We start from the raw sequence: 20,458 nt of genomic DNA on the forward strand, positions 1-20,458 counted from the left end.
TTGATGCAATAAAATCATTGAAAGTTTTGAGAAAACCCAACACTCATTTATGATAAGAACATTCAGCAAGCTAGAAATAGAGGAGAATTACCTTAATTTAACAAAAGCATCCAGGAAAAGCCTACACCTAACATCATACTTAATGGTGAAAGACTGAACTTATCCGTAAGATCAAGAGCAAGGGAAAGATGTCCACTCTTACTTCTCCTCTTCAATATGGTACTGGAAGTTATAGCCACTATATTAACAAGACAAGAAAAATAAAGTCATATAAATTGGGAAACGAAAAATAAAACCATCTCTCTTTGCAGATGATATGATAGTCGACGTAGAAATGCCAAAGAGTCCACAAAATAACAACTAGAACTAATAAGTGAGTTTTAGGAAGGTGGCAGGATAGAGAATCAACACACAAAAATCAATTGCATATCTAAACACTACAAATGAACTATGGAAATCAAAACTTAACACTGTATCATTTACACAAACTCCCAATAAAATTAAATACATAGATACACACTTCCAAAAACATGCACAGGAACTATATGCTAAAAATTGCAAAATGCTAAGAGTAGAAATAAAAGAAGACCTAAATAAATGGATAGACATACTGTGTGCATGGATTGGAAACCTCAACAAGATTAAGATGTCAGTTCTCCTTATATTCATCTATAGTTTTCATGCACTTCCTATCAAAATCCCAGCAAGGTTTTTTTGTAGACATAAACAAGCTTATTCTAAAATTTGTATGGAAAAGCACGACCCTAGTAGCTACAACAACCTTGACGCAGAATAAAACAGGAAGAATCTCTCTACCTAATATTGAGGTTTACTATGTAGCTAAAGTAATCAATACAGTGTGGTTTTATTGGAAATGTAGACACATAAATTAATGAAAAAGACTAGAAAGACTATGTCCCAGACATAGACCCATGCACATTTGCTCAACTGATTTTTGACAAAAGAGCAATAGCAATTCAATGGAGGAAGGATAGCCTTTTTGACAAATGGTGCTGGAGTAACTGAACCTCTATAGGCCAAATAAACAAACAAACAAACAAAAACAAACAAACAAAAACCTCCTTAGGTGTAAATCTCATACCGTATACAAAAATTATCTCAAAATGAATCAGATTTAAATGTAAAACCTAAAAATGTAAAACTTTTAGAAAAAAGTAGAAGAAAATCTCTGGGTCCTCAGGCTAGGGAAAGAGTTCTGACTTGACACCAAAAACATGATCCAGAAAAGAAAAAATTGATCAATTGGACTTAATTCAAAATTTAAAACATTTGCTTTGTGAAATGCTATGGGAAGAGGATGAACATACAAGCTACGATGGGAGAAAATATTTGCAAACCACATGTTCCACAAAGAACTAGTATCTAGAATTTATAAAGAACTGTCATAACTCAATGGTAAAAAAAAAAAAAAATCAAACTATCCAATTAGAAAATGGGCAAAAGATAAGAGGAGTTAGCTCACTGAAGAGGGCACACAGATGACAAATAGGTACATGGAAAGATATTCAACATTATTAGCCTTCGGAGCAATGCAAAATAAAATCATGATGAGATTTCACTATATACCTATCAGAGTGGCTAAAATGAAAAATAGTGACAACACCAAATGCTGGCCAGGATGCACAGAAAATGCATCACTAATACGTTGCTGATGGAAATGTAAAATGCTATAGCCACCCTAGAAAATAGTTTGACAGTTTGTTATATAGCTAAACGTGCAGAAGCCATTTGACCAGCAGGTATACTTTTGGGAATTTATTCCAGAGAAATGAAAACATATGTTCCCATAATACCTGCACATGAATGTTCATGGCAGCATTATTTATAATACCCCAAATTGTAAACAACTCTGTGTTAGTTTCCTGAGGCTTCTGTAAAAAATTACCATAAACTTGGTGCCCTAAAACAACAGAAATTTATTCTTTCAATGTTCTAAGCCTGGAGTCTGAAATTTGGCAGGGCTGCACTCCCTCCAGAGGCTCTAGGGAGAAACCATTCCTTGCATCTTCCACCTTCTACTCCCAATCTTCTAGTAGCATTATCAAAGTGAACACAAATTTTGTTTTTTTTTCTAACTTTTAAATATTATCAAGTTTTCACTGTATGGAGATTAATGAAACAATCTCTTAAGAGAAGTATCAAGAGAAGATAAATATTTAACTAAACAAATGGCAATATGATATGCTAAGAATAATGGTAGATCTACATATAAGGTAGATATGGCACAGAGAAAGGAATGGTTAACTTTACGGAGGTCAGGGAAGGCTTCCAAGAGGTGATATTTGAGGTGCATATTCAAGGATGAGTTTCAAGTTATTCAAGAAAATACAGCAATCCAGGTAGAGGAAACGGCAATGCAAATGCATGCAGGAACAAACTATAAACAGTTTGTTATTACTAGAGCGAAATACGATTTGGGGAAAAAGGAGGAAGAACCCTTTGCAAAGGTAGAAAGGAGCCAGAACAGGAAGAAGGGTCTTCCTGGCCCTGTGGGAATAGAGGTACAGAAAAAACACAGCTGCAAAGACACATATATAAAACGTCAGACATCCCATCCTTGGCTATTGTTTCCAAGGATACCACCCAATTCCAGAGATCATTTTCCATGGCCCATCTACAGCCTCCCAAGTCCAGATAAAATTGACCATATTCATTCTCCATGAGGATGGGCAGTGACCAACATTCTGCCCTCTACATTTAAGGTTTAAATTTTAAGACTAAAAAGGAATTAGTCATGCAAGAGAATGAAGAAAAGTGACCCAAAGGGAGTGAAGAGAATGTTCAAAATCTCAAGTTGAGAAAACACTTGGAGCATCTAAAATGCTGAGATATGGCTGAAATTGACTGAGAGAATTAGAAAGAAACACAAGAAAAGTTTGGAAAGGTAGGCAGAAACCTTCAGACACTTTTTTAAAAAATGTTTTGTTTTAATCATGATTCTATGGGTCAAAAATTTGAGCTGGGCTCCGCTAGGTGGTTCTTGTCCTGGACGAACTGGGGGTCACTCATGGAGCTGGAGGCAGCTGCAGATGGTTTAAGATGGCCTCGCACACATCTGGCAGTTGGTACCTCCAGCTTGCTGGAGGACACAGCAACAAGATGCTGTCTTGGAAGCACAGAGCAGCCCTCACCAGACACTGAATCTGCCGATGCCTTGATCTTGGACTTCCCAGCATTCAGAACTGTGAGAAATAAATTTCTATTATTTATAAGTTACCCAGTCTGTGGTATTTTGTTATAGCAGTGGGAATGGCTTAAGACACAAGACCAGCTCAAATTCAAGGGGGCGGGAAAATAGACTCTGCTGCTTGATTCAAGAAGTGATATATTTTATTTAGCTTTAGGAATTTTAAACTGAGATCGCATAGATTTTTAAATTGAGGACATAATCTTGATTGTATTTAAGTTGAGAAGATACGGGTGATAAAACCTGAGTATTTTGCAGCAGAAAGTGGGGAGGTAATGGTCTGGAAGCAGGAGTGGAGGGCAAGATTGGAAACTAGTTTGACAGTTGGAGCATTATATATCACCTATTTTCTTTTTTTGCAGTAGTCTGTGCTTTTCCTTGATGCTCCCAGCATCCTCAGTTATTTTCTTCGCCTCCTAATCATCTCTTATTTTCATTGCTATCCTACATTCAAGATTAAACAGCTTCTAGGGTTAGGGCACTATAATAGATAGTATGACTCTTAAAATATATGTGTGTGGACTTTTAAATGCATAGGCCAAATTTCTCACATTGCATTCATGAATATTTAAAATGTTAAATCTTGCATTAGGCCACAGGTGAAATCCTTAAATGCATTTTCCCAAACGTTTTTGTTGAACTTTAGAAATTAAACTTGCATACGCAATACTACAGAATCGCCACAAGATGGTGCCATGAGTATAGTGAAAGTATGATGTTTTTCTCATTCCCATTCCTACATCTACGTTTAGGTGGAATTGATTAATGAGTATGGAAAGAAAAGAAATACCACACAAAGGGGTGCGAGTGTGTGGACATGCACGTGTGGGTAAGAGCATGTTCATCTGACAGACTTTTTGAGCATCTTTTATGCGTTAGGCAGAATATCTAGGGGAGATATCAGGGTGTGGGGGTTAAAGAGGGGAATAGGAGAGATTGTTCTCCAGTTTTCAGGAAAAAAAATTGCTACTTAAGTATATTAATACTTTTCCATTTCTGGAAAGAATTTTAGTCCATTTAAAAAGATATTAGGTATAAACATAAATATTAAATTATGTAAACTTAGGGCCGGGCGCGGTGGCTCACGCCTGTAATCCTAGCACTCTGGGAGGCCGAGGCGGGTGGATCGCTCGAGGTCAGGAGTTCGAGACCAGCCTGAGCAAGAGTGAGACCCCGTCTCTACTAAAAATAGAAAGAAATTATATGGACAACTAAAATATATATATACAAAAAATTAGCCGGGCATGGTGGCGCATGCCTGTAGTCCCAGCTACTCGGGAGGCTGAGGCAGGAGGATCGCTTGAGCCCAGGAGTTTGAGGTTGCTGTGAGCTAGGCTGAAGCCACGGCACTCACTCTAGCCCGGGCAACAGAGTGAGACTCTGTCTCAAAAAAAAAAAAAAAAAAAAATTATGTAAACTTAGGTTTGTGTGGTAGATTTAGACATAGGGCTAGAATCTATCAATATGATAATATCTTTTACTTTTCCAGTAGAAACACACAATTTTATTTATTCATTTTTGATAAATCAATTTTCCATTTGTCATTCAACCAAGAAATCTAACTTTTGCAAAATATAAGTACCATGATAAAAGTATAACAAATCATTGATAAAGTATCATTGAGTTTCTATCAGTAAATATATTTAGGTAAGTCAGTCATTTCAGTGTGAGCAGGTGGGTTAAATTGTTTCCAATGTACTTATTTCCTTAAGTCTCTTAATTATAAGTTCAGAAAACTCCTTTCATAGAATAATTACTATATGGTACATTTATTAGACAGAGCTCATATGACTTATGATTTTTCATGAAGGGATGTATTTGGAAGGGGAAAAAGCCTTGATCAAAATACACCAAATTGGACCCTTGAGAACAGGAAATCTGCTTTTCTTAGTGTAAATCCCAGATCCTTATAAGGGAGCCCAGGAATTGTCTCTTACTTGGAATAATTCAGACCTGTTGATGATATCAACAGAAGGACTATTGACATACTTTTCTGATTCTTTATGTTACCTAAAGTTGATCGCTGTTTAATTTCCAAGTATTTTCCAAAGTCCTGACTCTATTCTTCCCAGCAAGGATAGAGTTGGTGCCCCACATCTGTTCTCCCCAGATCAATTTAATTGAGATTTATATTGTAGGGCTTATTGAGATTGAGGTTTCTTAGGAATGAAAGTAGAGCAATTTGGAAATAGGATGAAGTCTCAGTTATAACACCAACACCCCCAAAATACTTTGACTTTCAGACAGAGCCCCAGGCATTTTTGATAGTATGAGAAATCTAAAACGACACCTAACACAGACCTGAAAAAGCTGTCATGGAACAACTCAATATTCTGTACAGGTGGTTAAAAACTGTTAAACAAGTATGTTGATTATATAGTACAGAACTCTAAGGAATCAATATATAAAAGAGTTTGAATGGAACTTTTTAAAAAAAAGAATTAAAAGTAGTGGTTGGCCCTGTTTTGGTGAAGGTCAAATAGAATTTTGCTTTAAGAATGCTTTGGACTATGAACTTTTATGTATATCATATTTATTAAAAGATAAGAGTTGTTTAACATCAAGTTTTGGTTTTTAGATTTTGAAAACCAAACACTGACATTTTTCAATGTGGAAACTGAGTCTTAGACAATCATGGCAAGTGTTTGGGTAGCTGAGTGATTTAAGTCATCAAAAGCACACTTAAAATCTTGGGGTCTGTCTGAAATAGAAGTGTTGGCCATTTTAAACTAATCTAGGGAGAAAGGTTTTCAGTAGCCGGCTCAATGGCAATATAAATTAGTGAGATCAGTTTCCACTGGGGGATGAATGTGTTGTCACCCTGACTGACCAACTTTCTTCACATAGACATTCCACTTTTATATTTTAACAGCATCACAGCCAAGGAGGCTGTTGGACATTGTCCCTAGTTAGGCATCCTTGTGGAATATTACACCTGATCATGGGGTTGGTATTCATCCTTAGCACTTACGCTTTTTCTGGAGCTGGTTGTTGGGCTGGCTGTGAAACATATCTGCTCTTCTTCTGATTACATGAAGAGTTTGCAGGAGGTGGGAGGGCTGGATATTGTATTTTTTCTGATCTGAGTGTGATGGCATTCACAACATGTTGACCCACTTTATTTCAAGAGCTTGCCCTCTGGTGAGCCTGCATTGCAATCCAGAGACTTTTGCCCTGTAGAGACTGGATGTTTATCTATTATTATATGGACATGATGTAAAAGTTATAGTGAGGTTTTTATTTATTTTAGCCCTGAAGTGATGGTACCCATCTTATGGTATAGTCAGTTACTTTTAGAAGCGGCCATAACTCCATCAAACCATCAGGACATCATTTTGGTTGCTAAAGAAAAAAATTTACCAAATTATGTTGTATTGTCAAAAGAATAAATTCAGTTTCCCTCTTCACATGGAAAATGACTTTCTTTGTGATCATAGTCTAGATGTTAAGATTAGAGCCACACATTCCATTCTACTTTGTCCAGTGAGTAGAAAGACTACCGTTCACATAAATGCCTCCAGGACTCCTCCCCAGTGCAGATCTGGGCCTCACAAAACACCCAGGAAATGCTCTTGAAGATGGTGAATATTCTGTAGGCCCACAGTCTTAAGTCCAGCATCAATGCTTTATGATGTTAAAGTTCTTTAACATACTTGCTTAAAAAAGTATTTCTTTGGGAAATACTCTCATAAGAAACACTCCAAGAAAATGCAACACATTATTCATGTTTTTTTGCAATACCCATTTAAAAATGAATTTTAAAATTAAACAGTTGAATATTGATGGTAGAGAATATTGCTATTTTTTCTACAAGTGATTTTGAAGAACTCCTACACCAAGTAGTATATAGCACATGCAAATAAAACAGGCATGTTTACTTTGTAAAGCAAAGCTCGTTTTTTTTTTTTGTTGTTTCTGACAGTGTCACATGTGATACTTAACATTATGGATATTTTGCTTTGGGATACAGTGAGAAGAGGGTGAGATAACCCAGTGTTTTATGCCTCACTCTGAAAATATATTCTTCCTTTTAAAATTTCCCCTTGAAAATTAAGGTAAGTTGCTAAGAAAATATTTATGTCAAATGCCTTTCACACTAGTGAGTCTAAAGTTTAGGTAATCAATGAGTGGTTGATACTGTTATTATTATGTTTTGCTTATTTTTTTTGATTCAGTAATTCTGAATGTCTTTTGTTGCCTTCTGCTTCCATGCCCTAGTTTTGTCATTTTGCATTATTGCCACATTTCTGCTCTGCTTTCTGTCTCAGTCTTAAGCACCTTCTCTCATATGTTTTGCCCATCTTGTTAAAGCAATGCTACCCTCCAAATCTCTTGCCCAAGCAAGAGAACACCTGCTTAGATACCATTTCCCAATCTATAACTTTATAACAGTTTAGATGAACATTTCTACAGGTCCACAATTTCTTACCTGAAGTTCCTGAAATCCAAGACCTGAAAACAAGAAGGTTTTGTAATTCATATTAATAGAAAAGCCTGACCTAAACTGATATGAGGTTAATTACAGTCTTTATTTATCCCATCTAATATGAATATACTTGTGTTGTGCTACGGAAATGTTAATGTATCTGATTATAGAGTCCTGCCCTAACCGCACTGGGGCACCATATAACGCCTACCACTGGAGGCGTTATGTAATTTATGGCATATGCAGAGTATTACCTTTCTGAAATCCGAAAACGCTTGAATTCTGAAATGCTTCAGGCACTAAGGGTTTTAGATAAGGGATTGAGAATCTATTAATATAATCAAATATCATGGTTTCATTTTAAACTTTTATTACCATGGAGTTCCATGTGTGGTAATAATAAAAAGATTTTTAGGTATATAATCTCTCTCATGAACTATATTCTAAGATGAGAAAAGTTGTGAGTGTGAGAGAGATAGAGAGAAAGGGAAAGAGAGAGAGAGGAGACTGAACAATTGCTGAATCAGTGATGCCCAATGCTATTTCTCATAATACATTCAAAGGCTGCCCTGGGGCTTCATGAGTCACAAAACCAATGGAATTCGGGTGGCAAAAGTGACCGCATGCTCTATGACATAAGTGTACGTGTACAGGCACATGCTTGTGTGCGTATCCACTCATGTATGTCTATATCTGTCTCCAAGGAAGTGCATCTAACCATCAGCCTATAAGAACTCAACACTACATATAGGGACATAATGAGGATACCCATGGGAGTACCGTGTTTGACGTTGCCCCAACATGCTGTTACGTAAATGCATGTTGTGGCATGTTGTTTATTTTTACACAGATGTTTTACATGTAGACACTACTAAATGTGTTGCCTAAGACCTAGTAATATTACTAGTACTGAACCCCATGATTTATAGAAGATCTTCGAATTAGGAATAGGCTTTATTGGAATTATTGGATTTGCTCTGCCTTTTGGCTTCTCAATGAAAACTTAAAACCCTTTAAAAGTTTTGAATAGAACCTTAAATGTGTTCTTGTCAATGATGCCTACTGGGAATTTCTTCCAGTTATTTTTGTGACTTGTGATAAATGTTTTATGGCCTTTTTTGCTTTGTGCTTTGCATGCATACGTCAAAGCTCTGTATTTTGTGATCTCAAATCATTGCTCCTACTTTCTAGGGTATAGCTACCTTGTACCTTTTTAAGACTGTGTCAACTGGCTCTTGCATCTTATATTTTAATAACAAAAGAGGAAGGATGGTGAAAAGCAAAGGTATAAATTTGAGAGTGGCTGGGATAGGGATATATTGGTTTAATAAGCTATAGATTTTTTTAATAATGAGCAAATATTATGATATTAAAATATTTTCTATTTTACATGTTTATTTTCTTGTTACACAATACATTTAAACCTTTATTGTTTAAGAAATTGTCTTAGACTAAAATTGATAGCACTTTTCCCTCGTGTTAGCATAGCCCTGCACATTTTTACTATTTTAATTTAGAGACAGACACTTAGGAGTTAAAGGGTATTTAACTTGCTCTTTAGTGAACATCTGTGTCAAATATATGAAATTATTTTTGTTATAATTGTAATAGCCTCTAGTGATTTCATTTGTCTATAGAGAAGTCCCAGGAATCTACAGCTATTTTGGGTTTTGCAGCCTTTATAAGTCCTTATAATATAGACTACTGATTTCTTCTCTGTATCCTGCTCATTGTTGAAAAGCCAGAGCTATTTTTAACATTTACACAATTTTCGATAGATGATTCTTCATTCCACAAGGTTTGGTGCTAAATCTGTGGAGCCTTTCATAATCATATCCTTTTTGTGGTTTGCTTGAATTTGATCACAGTGGCTGATTTCATGCATTGATAATGAAGGCTTAGGTTGCCTGTTTCTCGGCATAAATCCACCTCAGACTTGTACGTTGACAGTGCTTCTGGTTTCAGCACGCATGGAGATATAGAATTGAAATTGCTCTGCTTTCTTTACAAATGACTCAGAGTGTGCTTGTCCTTCCCTAAAATGTTGCCAGCGTGTAGAGGATTTTCAATGAGCAGTGCAATAAGCCAGCAACTGGGAAGGTTTGGAGCGGCTCTGATATAACGTGGTGCTGTCACACAGATGATCAGGGCTGGAGCCAAGTCTCGGTAGCACTGTGCATTACCCTGGTCACATACTGGAAGTTTTGTTTATCCAACTTGATTGCTCTCGGAGCTGGTGAAAGCCCTGCCAGGATGTGGAGTGGACTTCCTAGCAGAGGTGAGCATTTTTATTCTAAAACTTGGATGCTGGGGTCTGGGGTGTCAGTGACAGATTCTTTCCTACGTTGTGCTAAATCCTGTGGAGTCATCAATTGTGTTTGTCACATCGCGCTGACACATCTGAAGGGGCAAAACTGAGGAGCAAAATATATGATTCTTTAATTTTATTGGGAAGTAACTCCTTAAATGGGTGTGATCAGCATCCTTTTCTTTCTGTGCTAGCTGTTTGCCGAGGACATCTTAACCAGTAGGTGACTTCCTTTGCATTTTAAACATTCAGAACAAGTCAGTGATATTATGCGATCTGCTATCATTATTAAAAGTAGGTAATTAGCAGTGTTATTATGTGCTTCAGGTATATTTTAAAGGCTATAAACTAAATGTACTTTCTAGAATCTTTGACATGAAAAACACAGGAGGAAACAAGTCATGTTTACAAGATACCTAGGAAAGTAAGTGAAATGGATTACATTACTGGAGTTGACACCTTGTTAAGCTTGACATTATTAATAATTAAAAGTTATGACCTGTCGTGTACTGGACCACCAACAGTAATTGATTTCTAGTGATGGTGTGCTGAATGAGAGGAGAAGGAAATTGACAGTATTTCTTCATAAAACATGTTTTAATTAAATGTGATGTTTTAAATGTAGCAGATTTTATAATTTAAATGTAAATAATGTACTGGCCCTCACCTGAGGAAGTTCAATTACTAGATCATCATGCTCGGGAAGGTTTGGTGTAGCATGGTGGGTATAGGGTATTTGAAAGCCAACTAGATAAGGGCAAGCTCAAAGTTAACCTCCAAGTGGATGGAATCCCATTGCTTAGGCTCAGTTAAACTCCAATTCCTGTGAGAAGCTGTTTCTAAACAAGAAAGGAGTGGGAGGGTTATGATCTATTCAAATAACGTTGTGCTTATTAAGTGTGTTTAGTATGTTAGATCTGCAGAGAAATCTGTTTTTATTTGATTGGAAGCAGCTAACATGGCACATGGGGTGTGTGTATATGTGTGTGTGTGTGTGTGTGTGTACACACAAGCACACCTATATGTGTTTTTCCTGCTAAATTTTTTTGAGGCAGCTGTTTTACAGCTTTCTGCTTTAAAGTTATAGATAAGTGTGTATTTGACAGAAGACTCAAGAACCCCGTTCACTGCCAGTACGCGTAAAGCTTGGCTAAGCAGACGCATCAGGGGCAAACCATTTGTGTTCGCCAATCTGTCTCGGCAAGTCCCAGGGCCACTATCTTGCTAGAAGCCACTGTGTGCTTTTGAAAGCATGAAATTAGTTTTATACTGAGCACATGGTTTCTCATTTAGCAGCTCTTTTTATGGTAATGGTCAATTTATGGTTCACTGCCAGGATTTCAGTGTTCTGTCAAAGCTGATAGCTTTGCTAAGGTGTCTCTATAAGATTAAAAAAAAGTGCAGAGGTGGGAAGAACCTAATTAGACTCTCAAGAAGAGACTCTTACCTTCAATCTAGTCTACTCTCTGGATGCACTGTCATTTTTCCAAAGTTCCTTTATGTTGTTTAATCCAGGACCTACACATTTAAAGTTGCTAACATCTACCACTTTGGACCTTAACATGTGGCATCAAAATAGCTATGTTCTGAAATGTGAAGTATTTGTTTACCTTCCTGCAGTGCTTTTATAGAAAACCACTCTATTAGTGCCGATCGTATTGCGCAATTCATCATTGTGCTTATCTGCTCGTCTGATAATGCATCCTCGAGCACTGTTGGGGAGAGTGAAAGGTTTTTGTACATTTTATATTTGATATAAACTACCCATACTTTGTTGTACATATATGTACTATAAGTAGAGTGAGTTAAGGAATAAACTTAAAACAGCCTGAAGATACATTAAAAATTTGAAAAATATCTTCTTCTTTCATGCAACAGCCTTATCTAGAAAAGCAAAAGCTCTCAAATGCTAAAATTATAGAAATATTAAATACAGTTTTTGTTTCCACAGAACGATAGTAGGTGAAATGCACTTGTAACTGTGGTTAGAATGTCGTCCTTAGATTTCTCTTTCCATCAGAAAATAACCCTTGTTGAAAGTGGTGCTGATCATAAAACATTTTGGAATGGAGGTGATCAAAATTATCAGGACATTTAGTGGCGTATTTATTCTTGTGCTTGTTCTTTGCATGGTGGTAATGGATATGCAGGTGGAATAGGATACACATTGGAATGGCGCTCATATACTTTTTCTCTCATGTGGTCTGACAGTGGAACTGAAAACACCTCCGAAATTTTGAATTTCATGATTTTTTTTCCTTGTTAATCCTTGGATCTTTGCCTAGGTTAAGTGATTACACATGATTAAGGATTCAAGCTAAAATGTTATTGAAATGCAGGGTATAATATGTGCGATTATAATTAGAAAAAGATTTTCTATTTTTAGATGAAGCAAATTTTACACAACTTATTTTTCTTCTGTTCTTTTGGGAATGTTATGTCACAAGTCACCATCAGATTGTCAGGGGGGCTTTGTTTTAGATTTTGACTTACAAATACATATCTCATATGTATCACTTCCCCCAAACCCATGAAACAAACTGAATTTGTGGGTTGAAAATTAGAAAGTTAGAGGGCATTGAAATTTCTTTGTGAAATTCTTGATGATATAATTTGTTTAGTGAAGGAAAACCGTTAAGCAAGTTTTAGAATGTCAGAATTTTCCTAGAATAGTGAAACTTGTCATACTACATAGAACACAGAAAATTCACTCAGAAGAAATGAAGGATTAATTTGCCATATCTGCCTGAAGTCTTTATAGCAATTTCTCTTTCATAAGAAGTAGAATTTAGGAAGTCATCATAAGGATGTGAATCTCAAAAATCTCAATGATTTACCTGCATCTTCTCACTTTTATGTCAAGGGATAGCATCTTGAGTTGTTCTTCAGCAGATCTTAAAAATGATTAGTTATAAAAGGTAGTAGATATAGTAAACCTGTTTTGGTTGAGAAACATGATTGCAAAATCAAAGTACACTCCAAGTTCATTGGGCTTTCCCAATTGTATACATTCAATAATTAGTTTGGACAGTGTATAGAGTTTGTAGTTTGTTTTGAGCTGTGTTGCTGAGATGATTATGCTTAGTGAGAAAATGGGTTCTTGCCTCAAAGCTCTATTTTCTTTCAGTCTTTTCAGTGACTTCCTTTTCCCATTTCCTATTAATAAACTAGGAAAACCTAGTTTTAGGGTTGCCAGATTTAGCAAATAAAGATATCAGACTCCCAGTTAAATTTGAATTTTAGCTAAAACAATGAATAATATTTTAGTAAAAGTATGTGCCATACAAAATTTGGGGCATACTTCTACTGAAAATTGTTCATTATTTAGCTGAAATTCAACTTTGAGTGGGCGTCCTGTATTTCATCTGGCAACCTTACCTCCTTTCGAAATAAGAAGGTAAATCTCCGGTAATGGCCTAGAAGCCAAAATGGAAGCTTCACATTCCTGCAAAAGCCGTCAGTTTCTACTGTTAGGGTTTATGCCTGAAAACTACTATGGCGAGAAAGTTACCACTTGAGAAACTTAAAACAGTGTAAAGAAAAATAGGATTGGTGGAGTCAAAACCGTGAGTAAGTAGATGAAAGCCTCCTTTAATTACTGAGATAAAACAATAAAGGCAATCCATTAAAGAATAGCTGTCAGTAACACTTTAAATAGATAATAATAAATATTATACAATTAACTTCCCTTTGTTATCCCTTGTCAACTGGAACATTTTCAGGATTTTCCTTCCTTAGCAGGTTTGAGATGCTTATAAATTAATTTTGTTTTGTTGTAGTTAAGAGGCATAATAAGAGGTCCTTCCCTCAGTGCCCTCTCCCCTACCCCTCCATCTGCCTTTATTCTAATGTGCATTGCCTTTTTCATTTTAGGGCTCAGTGTTTGACTGCCACCCTCTAGGTTTCTCAGAGAGGCAGAGTGACTTGCAAACTTGACTTAGAAGAAAATCTGTGGGATCTTTTCATTATTCAACTCACTACATCTGAGTAAAAGAGAATAGAGATAATATTTATTATGTGCCTAGTATATGCCTCATATAGTGTCAAAATATTTATGGGTAGGTTTTTATTGAATTCTTCTAAAACTTTATAACATATTCATGTAATATCCATGGTACACATGCTAAAGCTAGTTACCAAAACCCTGTTCACAGCCCAAGCTACCCCAGTTTTAACCGCACCAGAACAGACCAGAACCTTCTCTCACGGACCTGAATGCCACTCTCACACACTGGGCAGCCTCCCAACGAGAGAAGAAACCGGTCCTATTCTGAGACTGTCACCTAAGGCTATATTGCAAAATCATCTTTGCTCTCACTTAGCCTTCTGCATCACCTTTCTTCTCTCTTCTCTCTTCCTCATATCTCCCTCCTACTTTTTTTTTGTTAATATCCTTAACAGGCATGACTAGACATAAATGTGTAATTTGATTCTCAAAATGAGAAAAAAGAAATAGAAGTGAACCACATATACTGTAACAGAATTTTGCATTAGGAGAGACCTTGTAGTTGATTAGCAAATAATATGGAGAAGATGTTTGGGATAATTTATTTAACCTTTTTGTTTCTGGTCTAAAATGCTACCTCAGTTCTCTGTCACTCATATAACATGTCAAACCAGGAACATATTTTGTGCCCAAGTTGTTCGCTTGAGTGAGATTACAATCAACCCAAGTTTTGGAAATGAATTAATTCTACCATCCCAATAAAGTACTATTCAATAAACCATTCTTTGAATTAAATGTTACCCCCCTACACACATACACAAATGATCTAGTTCATTTCTCAGTGTTTATTGCCCTAGAGGACAAATTTTTATTTTCCTCCATTTTTTCATGTCTATTTAACAATATTTCGGTCTGATTATTTTGAATCTGCAAAGATATTTTTTGCCTCCGCTCATCAGTGCTTCCCACTTTTTCCTAGTCATAAATGTTACTGTGTTATGCATTACTTCTAAGTGTTTAAAATGGTATCAGTGGCCTTTTCTGGCACTAAATGCTGCTCATTGGGAAAAGATTCTGATTCTTTTTTACCTTAAATATTCTTCTACTCCAGTCCCTTTGTTGGCTTCAGTGTCCTACATACTGCAGCCCTATTTGGTTGTGTGGTGTGTTTGTTATGGCAAAATACCAATGTGAATCCATAATCTAAATTTCAGTCACTAAATATCTTCCAACAACATTTTTCCCCTTCCAACTTGTCCTCAAATTTCTAGAAAAGATGCTGGTGGGTAAGTTAAAGTTGCTAATTTGAAGCAACTTCAACTAAAGCTGCTAATTTGAAGCTATTTCTCTTAATTTCTTAAAAGGTGAAATTGTTCAACAGCTTTTTTTTTTTTTTTTTTTTTTTTAAGACAAATGGCAACTGAATAATAATTAGATGCCTCCCACAGGGAAAACCTATACTGTCAGAGGTGGGGAACCTTCTGTCTTCTTCTGATTTCTTCCAGGAAGTCTGCAGCACCACTGGGACATTTAGCCAAACATCTTTTTGCTGACATTTCAAGCTTGTTGTGTGAATTTCACTTGGAGATCTATCATAATGCTAGTTCTATTTTCTCTCCCTGATTCACTCTCCATTAGTGTGGTTTTTAAAAACAGATAATGGAGGGAATGGCTTTCCATGAAGAACCCTCTCCTCCTTCCCGCAAGTTAAAGGGGTATTTCTTTAGTCAAGATTTTTGGGGGGTGTTAGGAAAGGGCAGGCTGAATTAAGAAATTTCATCATATCCAGGAGTACAGACTTCTTTTTCTGTCTTTCTTCTATATTTTCTATATTTTTATTATTGCACAATGGGCAATAGTATATTTGTAATAAATTAATTCTTATATAACTGGAGCTTTTGCATTTTGTGTAATTTAGCTACACAGCCACTTTTGTGTGATTTAAGGGAAATAAGCAGTGGATACCACTACTGCAGTAATTAGAAATCTTATAATGGGCTGTGAATCATGCTTTAATTGGGGTAAGGAGAAAATGCGAAGGGCTTGGGCATGATCTCTGAAGCTTATCTCTTGCTTCAACTACAACTGACTTAATCGGCATCAGATTCCCATGAGCAAATTTTATCATCATCCTTTTTTAGTAGAGCAAATGCAGTAAATGGTATATAATGGGACTTAGTAATAACAGTGATAATAGTTAACTTTCAAGCTAACCATGTTCCAGACCCTTTATAGGTATAAATTCATTTAATCCTGTAACAACCCTATAGGTAAGTACTAGGGAAACTGAAGTACAGGGCGGTTCGGTTACCTGCCCAAAGTCAGCCAGCTGGCTCGCCTGAGATTTGAACCTTGAGGTGGGGCTCAGAGTCCATGCTTTTAATTGATGCCCTAGACTAGCTCTCTGGAAGACATTTAACAAAGTCATTGTTGGTAGTATTTTGTGAACAAAATAGAAAACTGTAGACTTAGTGATAATATAATTTAGTGGATTTGTAGCTGGTTGAATGCCTATATCCAACGTGGACCTGGCAAATATTAACTTAAGGTAAGGCTCTAGGACTCTGCAATGGCTTCGTGAGAACACTGATGACCTGGTTATTAAATCTGTAGATGTTATCAAATTGGGATAATACATACATGGGAAGACACAATTAATTTAAATCCTGATAGCCAGGTTACCACCCACTCCAAATAAATCAGAATTCTTGGGGATACAATCCAGGAATCAATATTTTTAAAACCCTCAAGGTAATTCCAATGTGCAGCACCAGTTAGAATCACTGTTCTACAAAAATGACTCAACTCCAACATGGTCAATTTCAACTAACAGTAAATGGAGAAGTGAAAAAATATGTAGGAATATTGATGAAGTATACTCACATATGAGTCAAGAGTATGATATAGTTTCCCCCCACAATCTGAAGGTCTACCATAGATGGTATTTGTAGACATACAGCATCTGTAACAATGAAGGGTAGAGTCCTGCTCTTTGCTCAGCTGGGCAGAGTGTGCCTGGAGTTTGGATGATATGCAGAGGGCTTTAGGTGCTTTTGTTTCAGAGTGACTAGCCTGGCCAAGGTGCACTCAGTACTTTGTCAAGGAGAAGAGAGTATTAGGGGATTTATTACTCAATTCCTATTTGAATTATAGTTTTTTTGATTTATAGTTTTTACTCAGGTAAAATTAAGATCAGTAGATGGACTTTTCAGGAAGAAACATTTTTGCTTCATATAAAGAATGTCCCAGTAGAGCTATCTGAAGACGACAGGCTTCCTTTGTTGGACATGGTGCACATCCCTCGTTGGTGTTATTGAAGCAAAAGGCAGAATGTGACTTAGGCATGTGATAAAGGAGGTTTAATGGGGTGGATGGATGGTTAAAGTAGATGATCCTCCAACCTCAGAGTCTAGATTATATGACATGTTAAATTAAAAAGATAATACATTAGTGACCATTTGTCCATTAGTTCTGCATTTAGGAGAAGAAGCAGAGCAGAGGGATTATGGGAACAGTTTCTGAGGCATTCAAAGCCCAGCTCCACCACAACTCAGCTGCCTGATCACTGAAAATAACTTCATTTTCCAAGTCTCGGCTTCCTCATCTATAAAACAAGGATAATAACAGTTTCCACAGCATATATTTGTTGTAAAGATTAAGTGGGAATAATGTATATAAAGACCTTTGTGTGGCCGGTTGAGAGAAAATGGGAGGAATATGATATAATCAGAATTTGTCATAATGAAAGCTGTAGGGTTGCCAAAGGATGACACTATGGTTTGGCATAGTAAGTACTCAATAAGTGCAGCCCATTATTTTCAAATCATTCTTTCCTTGATTATAGCTGTCTTCTAGTCAAAATTAGGATCTGAAAGATAAAACCTAAAACAGGGAAGTATTGATGGGAGGTGTGGGGCTGGGGTTTAGGAGACCCAAGCTGGGTGGCAGGGCACATGGGGCCATATAAAGAACGGGCCAGGGTGAGAAAGGAAGGGAGTTTATGAAAGGGGGATTGAGGAAGTTTATTGCTTCTAACTCTTCATCCACTTTCAACTGTTATTTCATTTGATCTTAACTGTAACCCTGAGAAGAAGAGAAAGTAGAAGTTGTTAATTATACTGATAATAAATCAGCATCCTAAAAAAGGTAAGTGACTTGCTGAGGAGAGCAGAACTGGAAGTCAAACCTAGACCTCTTGAAACCGCCCCACTCAACAGCTTCCATACATCACACAAATTTCTTCTGCCTAGTCCTGTGCACAGCCCAGCTTGAATGTTTACATCTGAATGAGGACTTACCAGCAGAGACCGTAAACAGTATGATGAAGTGTCCAAATGAAGGCAAGATGTGAAAAGAGAATAGGGTGAGTGAGTTGCATTTACTCCAGGGGTAAAGTTTTAAAGCGTTCCTGTTGATTGGAAGACAGCATTTAAAGAAGGTTGGAATGAGGACTAAAAGCTCAAGAAGTAGCCTTACCAGTCAATGATGTTAACATTATTATCACATTTTATTGTATCTGACTACTGAAAGGGTTTTGTGTGTAATATAATTAACTATCGTTGGCACACTTTATGCTAAAGGACAAGCTTCTTTAGCAAGGCATAACAAATTTAATAGTTAACAAGAATCACCATATATTAAAAGTTTAATGATCCAATGAGTTGGGAGAGGAGGAAAGGCAGGAGACTAAAGTTTGTGCTTTTATTTTTTAATCAAAATAAGAGCTAAAAAATCTGCAAAATTGATGAAGAAACAATATGCCATTATTTATTTTTTAGACAAAGTTGTAAGGCCCCAAAACAAGTATTAAATAAGATGGAGAGTTTTATAAATTATTCTGCATACTCTTATTTCAATAAATATAGATTATAAATATAGGTGAGTAAGTAAAAATAATCCTTCATCTAATCAGAACCTACAATTATTGTTACAGTCATGGTTCTTGCTGACCAAAGTATTATATTTATTTTTCTTTTTCACATTTAAATGTTTATGTAAAAAATTAATATTTAAGGAAAAAGCTCTTTACCCATGGTTAACTACTTCAAAACTCAGACAGTACACATATTCTATTATTGTACTTATCACACTGCATATTATTTATTTTTAAATTATCTTTATTTCCTATTAGATTGTGAATACTTTGAGGACAGCATCTGTGTCATGATTCTTTGAAATATGTGATTCTCAATACAATACCTCATATAGTAAATGATACACTGAAAACATTGGCTAATAGGACACTTAAATATATATGAATCTATGAATACTTGTGCAGAACTCAATATATTATTTGATATTGCTGTTCATAAAAAGATCAATTCTTTAATTAAAACTACAGTGAGATACAATTTTTCTTACCTATCAGATGGGTAAGATCAAGCCATATGATAATACAATGAGTTAGCTAATGTGTGGGTATAGGGGTACTCTAATACTTTGTTGTATGGAATGTAAATTGATTCATGTATTTGCAGGGCAATGTGGCCATAACTATCAAAACTTAAAATATGTGTATCTTTTGATCTAGCAATTTCACTACCAGATTTAATCAACATACATGCTTGCATACATATACAAAGATATAAAGAGAATAAATTTCCTTGCATGTGTGTATATACATATTCAATAACAAATAATGTTATTGTCACATTATTGTCACAGAAAATATAGGGAAAATACTTACCAATAAATGATGGTAATAATTATGATTCATCCATGCAGTGTAATATTATGTAGTAATTTAAAATAAGATACATCTGTAAAACTTGATATTGAATGATCTACAAGGTATAAACAACTAGCAATATGCAAAACAAAGTATATATTGTTTATGTAAAGGATACAAGTGTGTATGTACATATATAAATACAGAGAGAGAAAAAAACAGAGGGAGAAGGAGGGGAACAGGAAAAACAGAGAGAAAAAAGAATGAATGGATTTATTTCATAGGGGAACTGGATTCAAAGTAGAATTAGTTTAAACTGTATATCCTTTGTACTGTTTGGAGTAGACTTACATTTAACTATTATACCCTTCCGTACTTGAATTTTTTAACACACACACGGCTTATTTTGTGAATAACAAATATACTCACATAGAAAAGAAAATGAAAGATGACAAAAGTGGAGGGAAAATAAAAGGAATATGAGGTGATCAAAAGTTATCACAGTAAAAGTTTGCAGGGTTGCTAGATGATGACTTCATGTTTTCTAGTCACAGTTAAGGGATGAGAAAAGATGTAGAGCAGAAGCTGTCCCACCAGGTAATTGGATGGTGATCCAGCCTGTTGCCCTTTGTCCCCCCAAGTGTCTGCTTCCCAGAAGTTTAAGGTTAAAACCGGTATTTGGTCGTGTCCTGAGCAAGTGTTGCACTGGCCCTCTATGACCATTTCTGGTGTCCAGCCTTAACCTTCCTGACAGTACATGTTTACCTTCCAGTACTTGCTGGAAATACATTCCTCATGTATTCATGATTATATATAGTCACTTGAGTGTCCCTCCCATAAAAACCTCTACTTGTCTTTCATTTGGACGTCCACCTAAAACACCAGGGCCTTAGGGAACTTTA

General features: G+C 36.1%; 1 protein-coding gene across 7 annotated transcripts in view; it reads left to right on the forward strand.

Annotated features, from left to right (window-relative positions):
- ZNF385B (zinc finger protein 385B) overlaps window positions 1-20,458 on the forward strand; it is a 369,836-nt gene that overhangs the window by 98,649 nt on the left and 250,729 nt on the right. Inside the window, exon 2 of one of the 7 annotated variants that reach the window (XM_069492530.1) lies at window positions 9,775-9,912. The exons of 4 other annotated variants lie outside the window; for them this stretch is intronic. In XM_069492530.1, the coding sequence (XP_069348631.1) occupies window positions 9,775-9,912 (138 nt within the window). Of the gene's footprint in view, window positions 1-9,126; window positions 9,913-9,958; window positions 10,162-20,458 lie in introns of those variants that run through there. 2 more of the 7 variants (XM_069493232.1, XM_069493068.1) reach the window with 2 other exon arrangements.

The sequence above is a fragment of the Eulemur rufifrons genome, chromosome 1, assembly GCF_041146395.1.
Source record: "Eulemur rufifrons isolate Redbay chromosome 1, OSU_ERuf_1, whole genome shotgun sequence".
Taxonomy (NCBI): domain Eukaryota; kingdom Metazoa; phylum Chordata; class Mammalia; order Primates; family Lemuridae; genus Eulemur; species Eulemur rufifrons.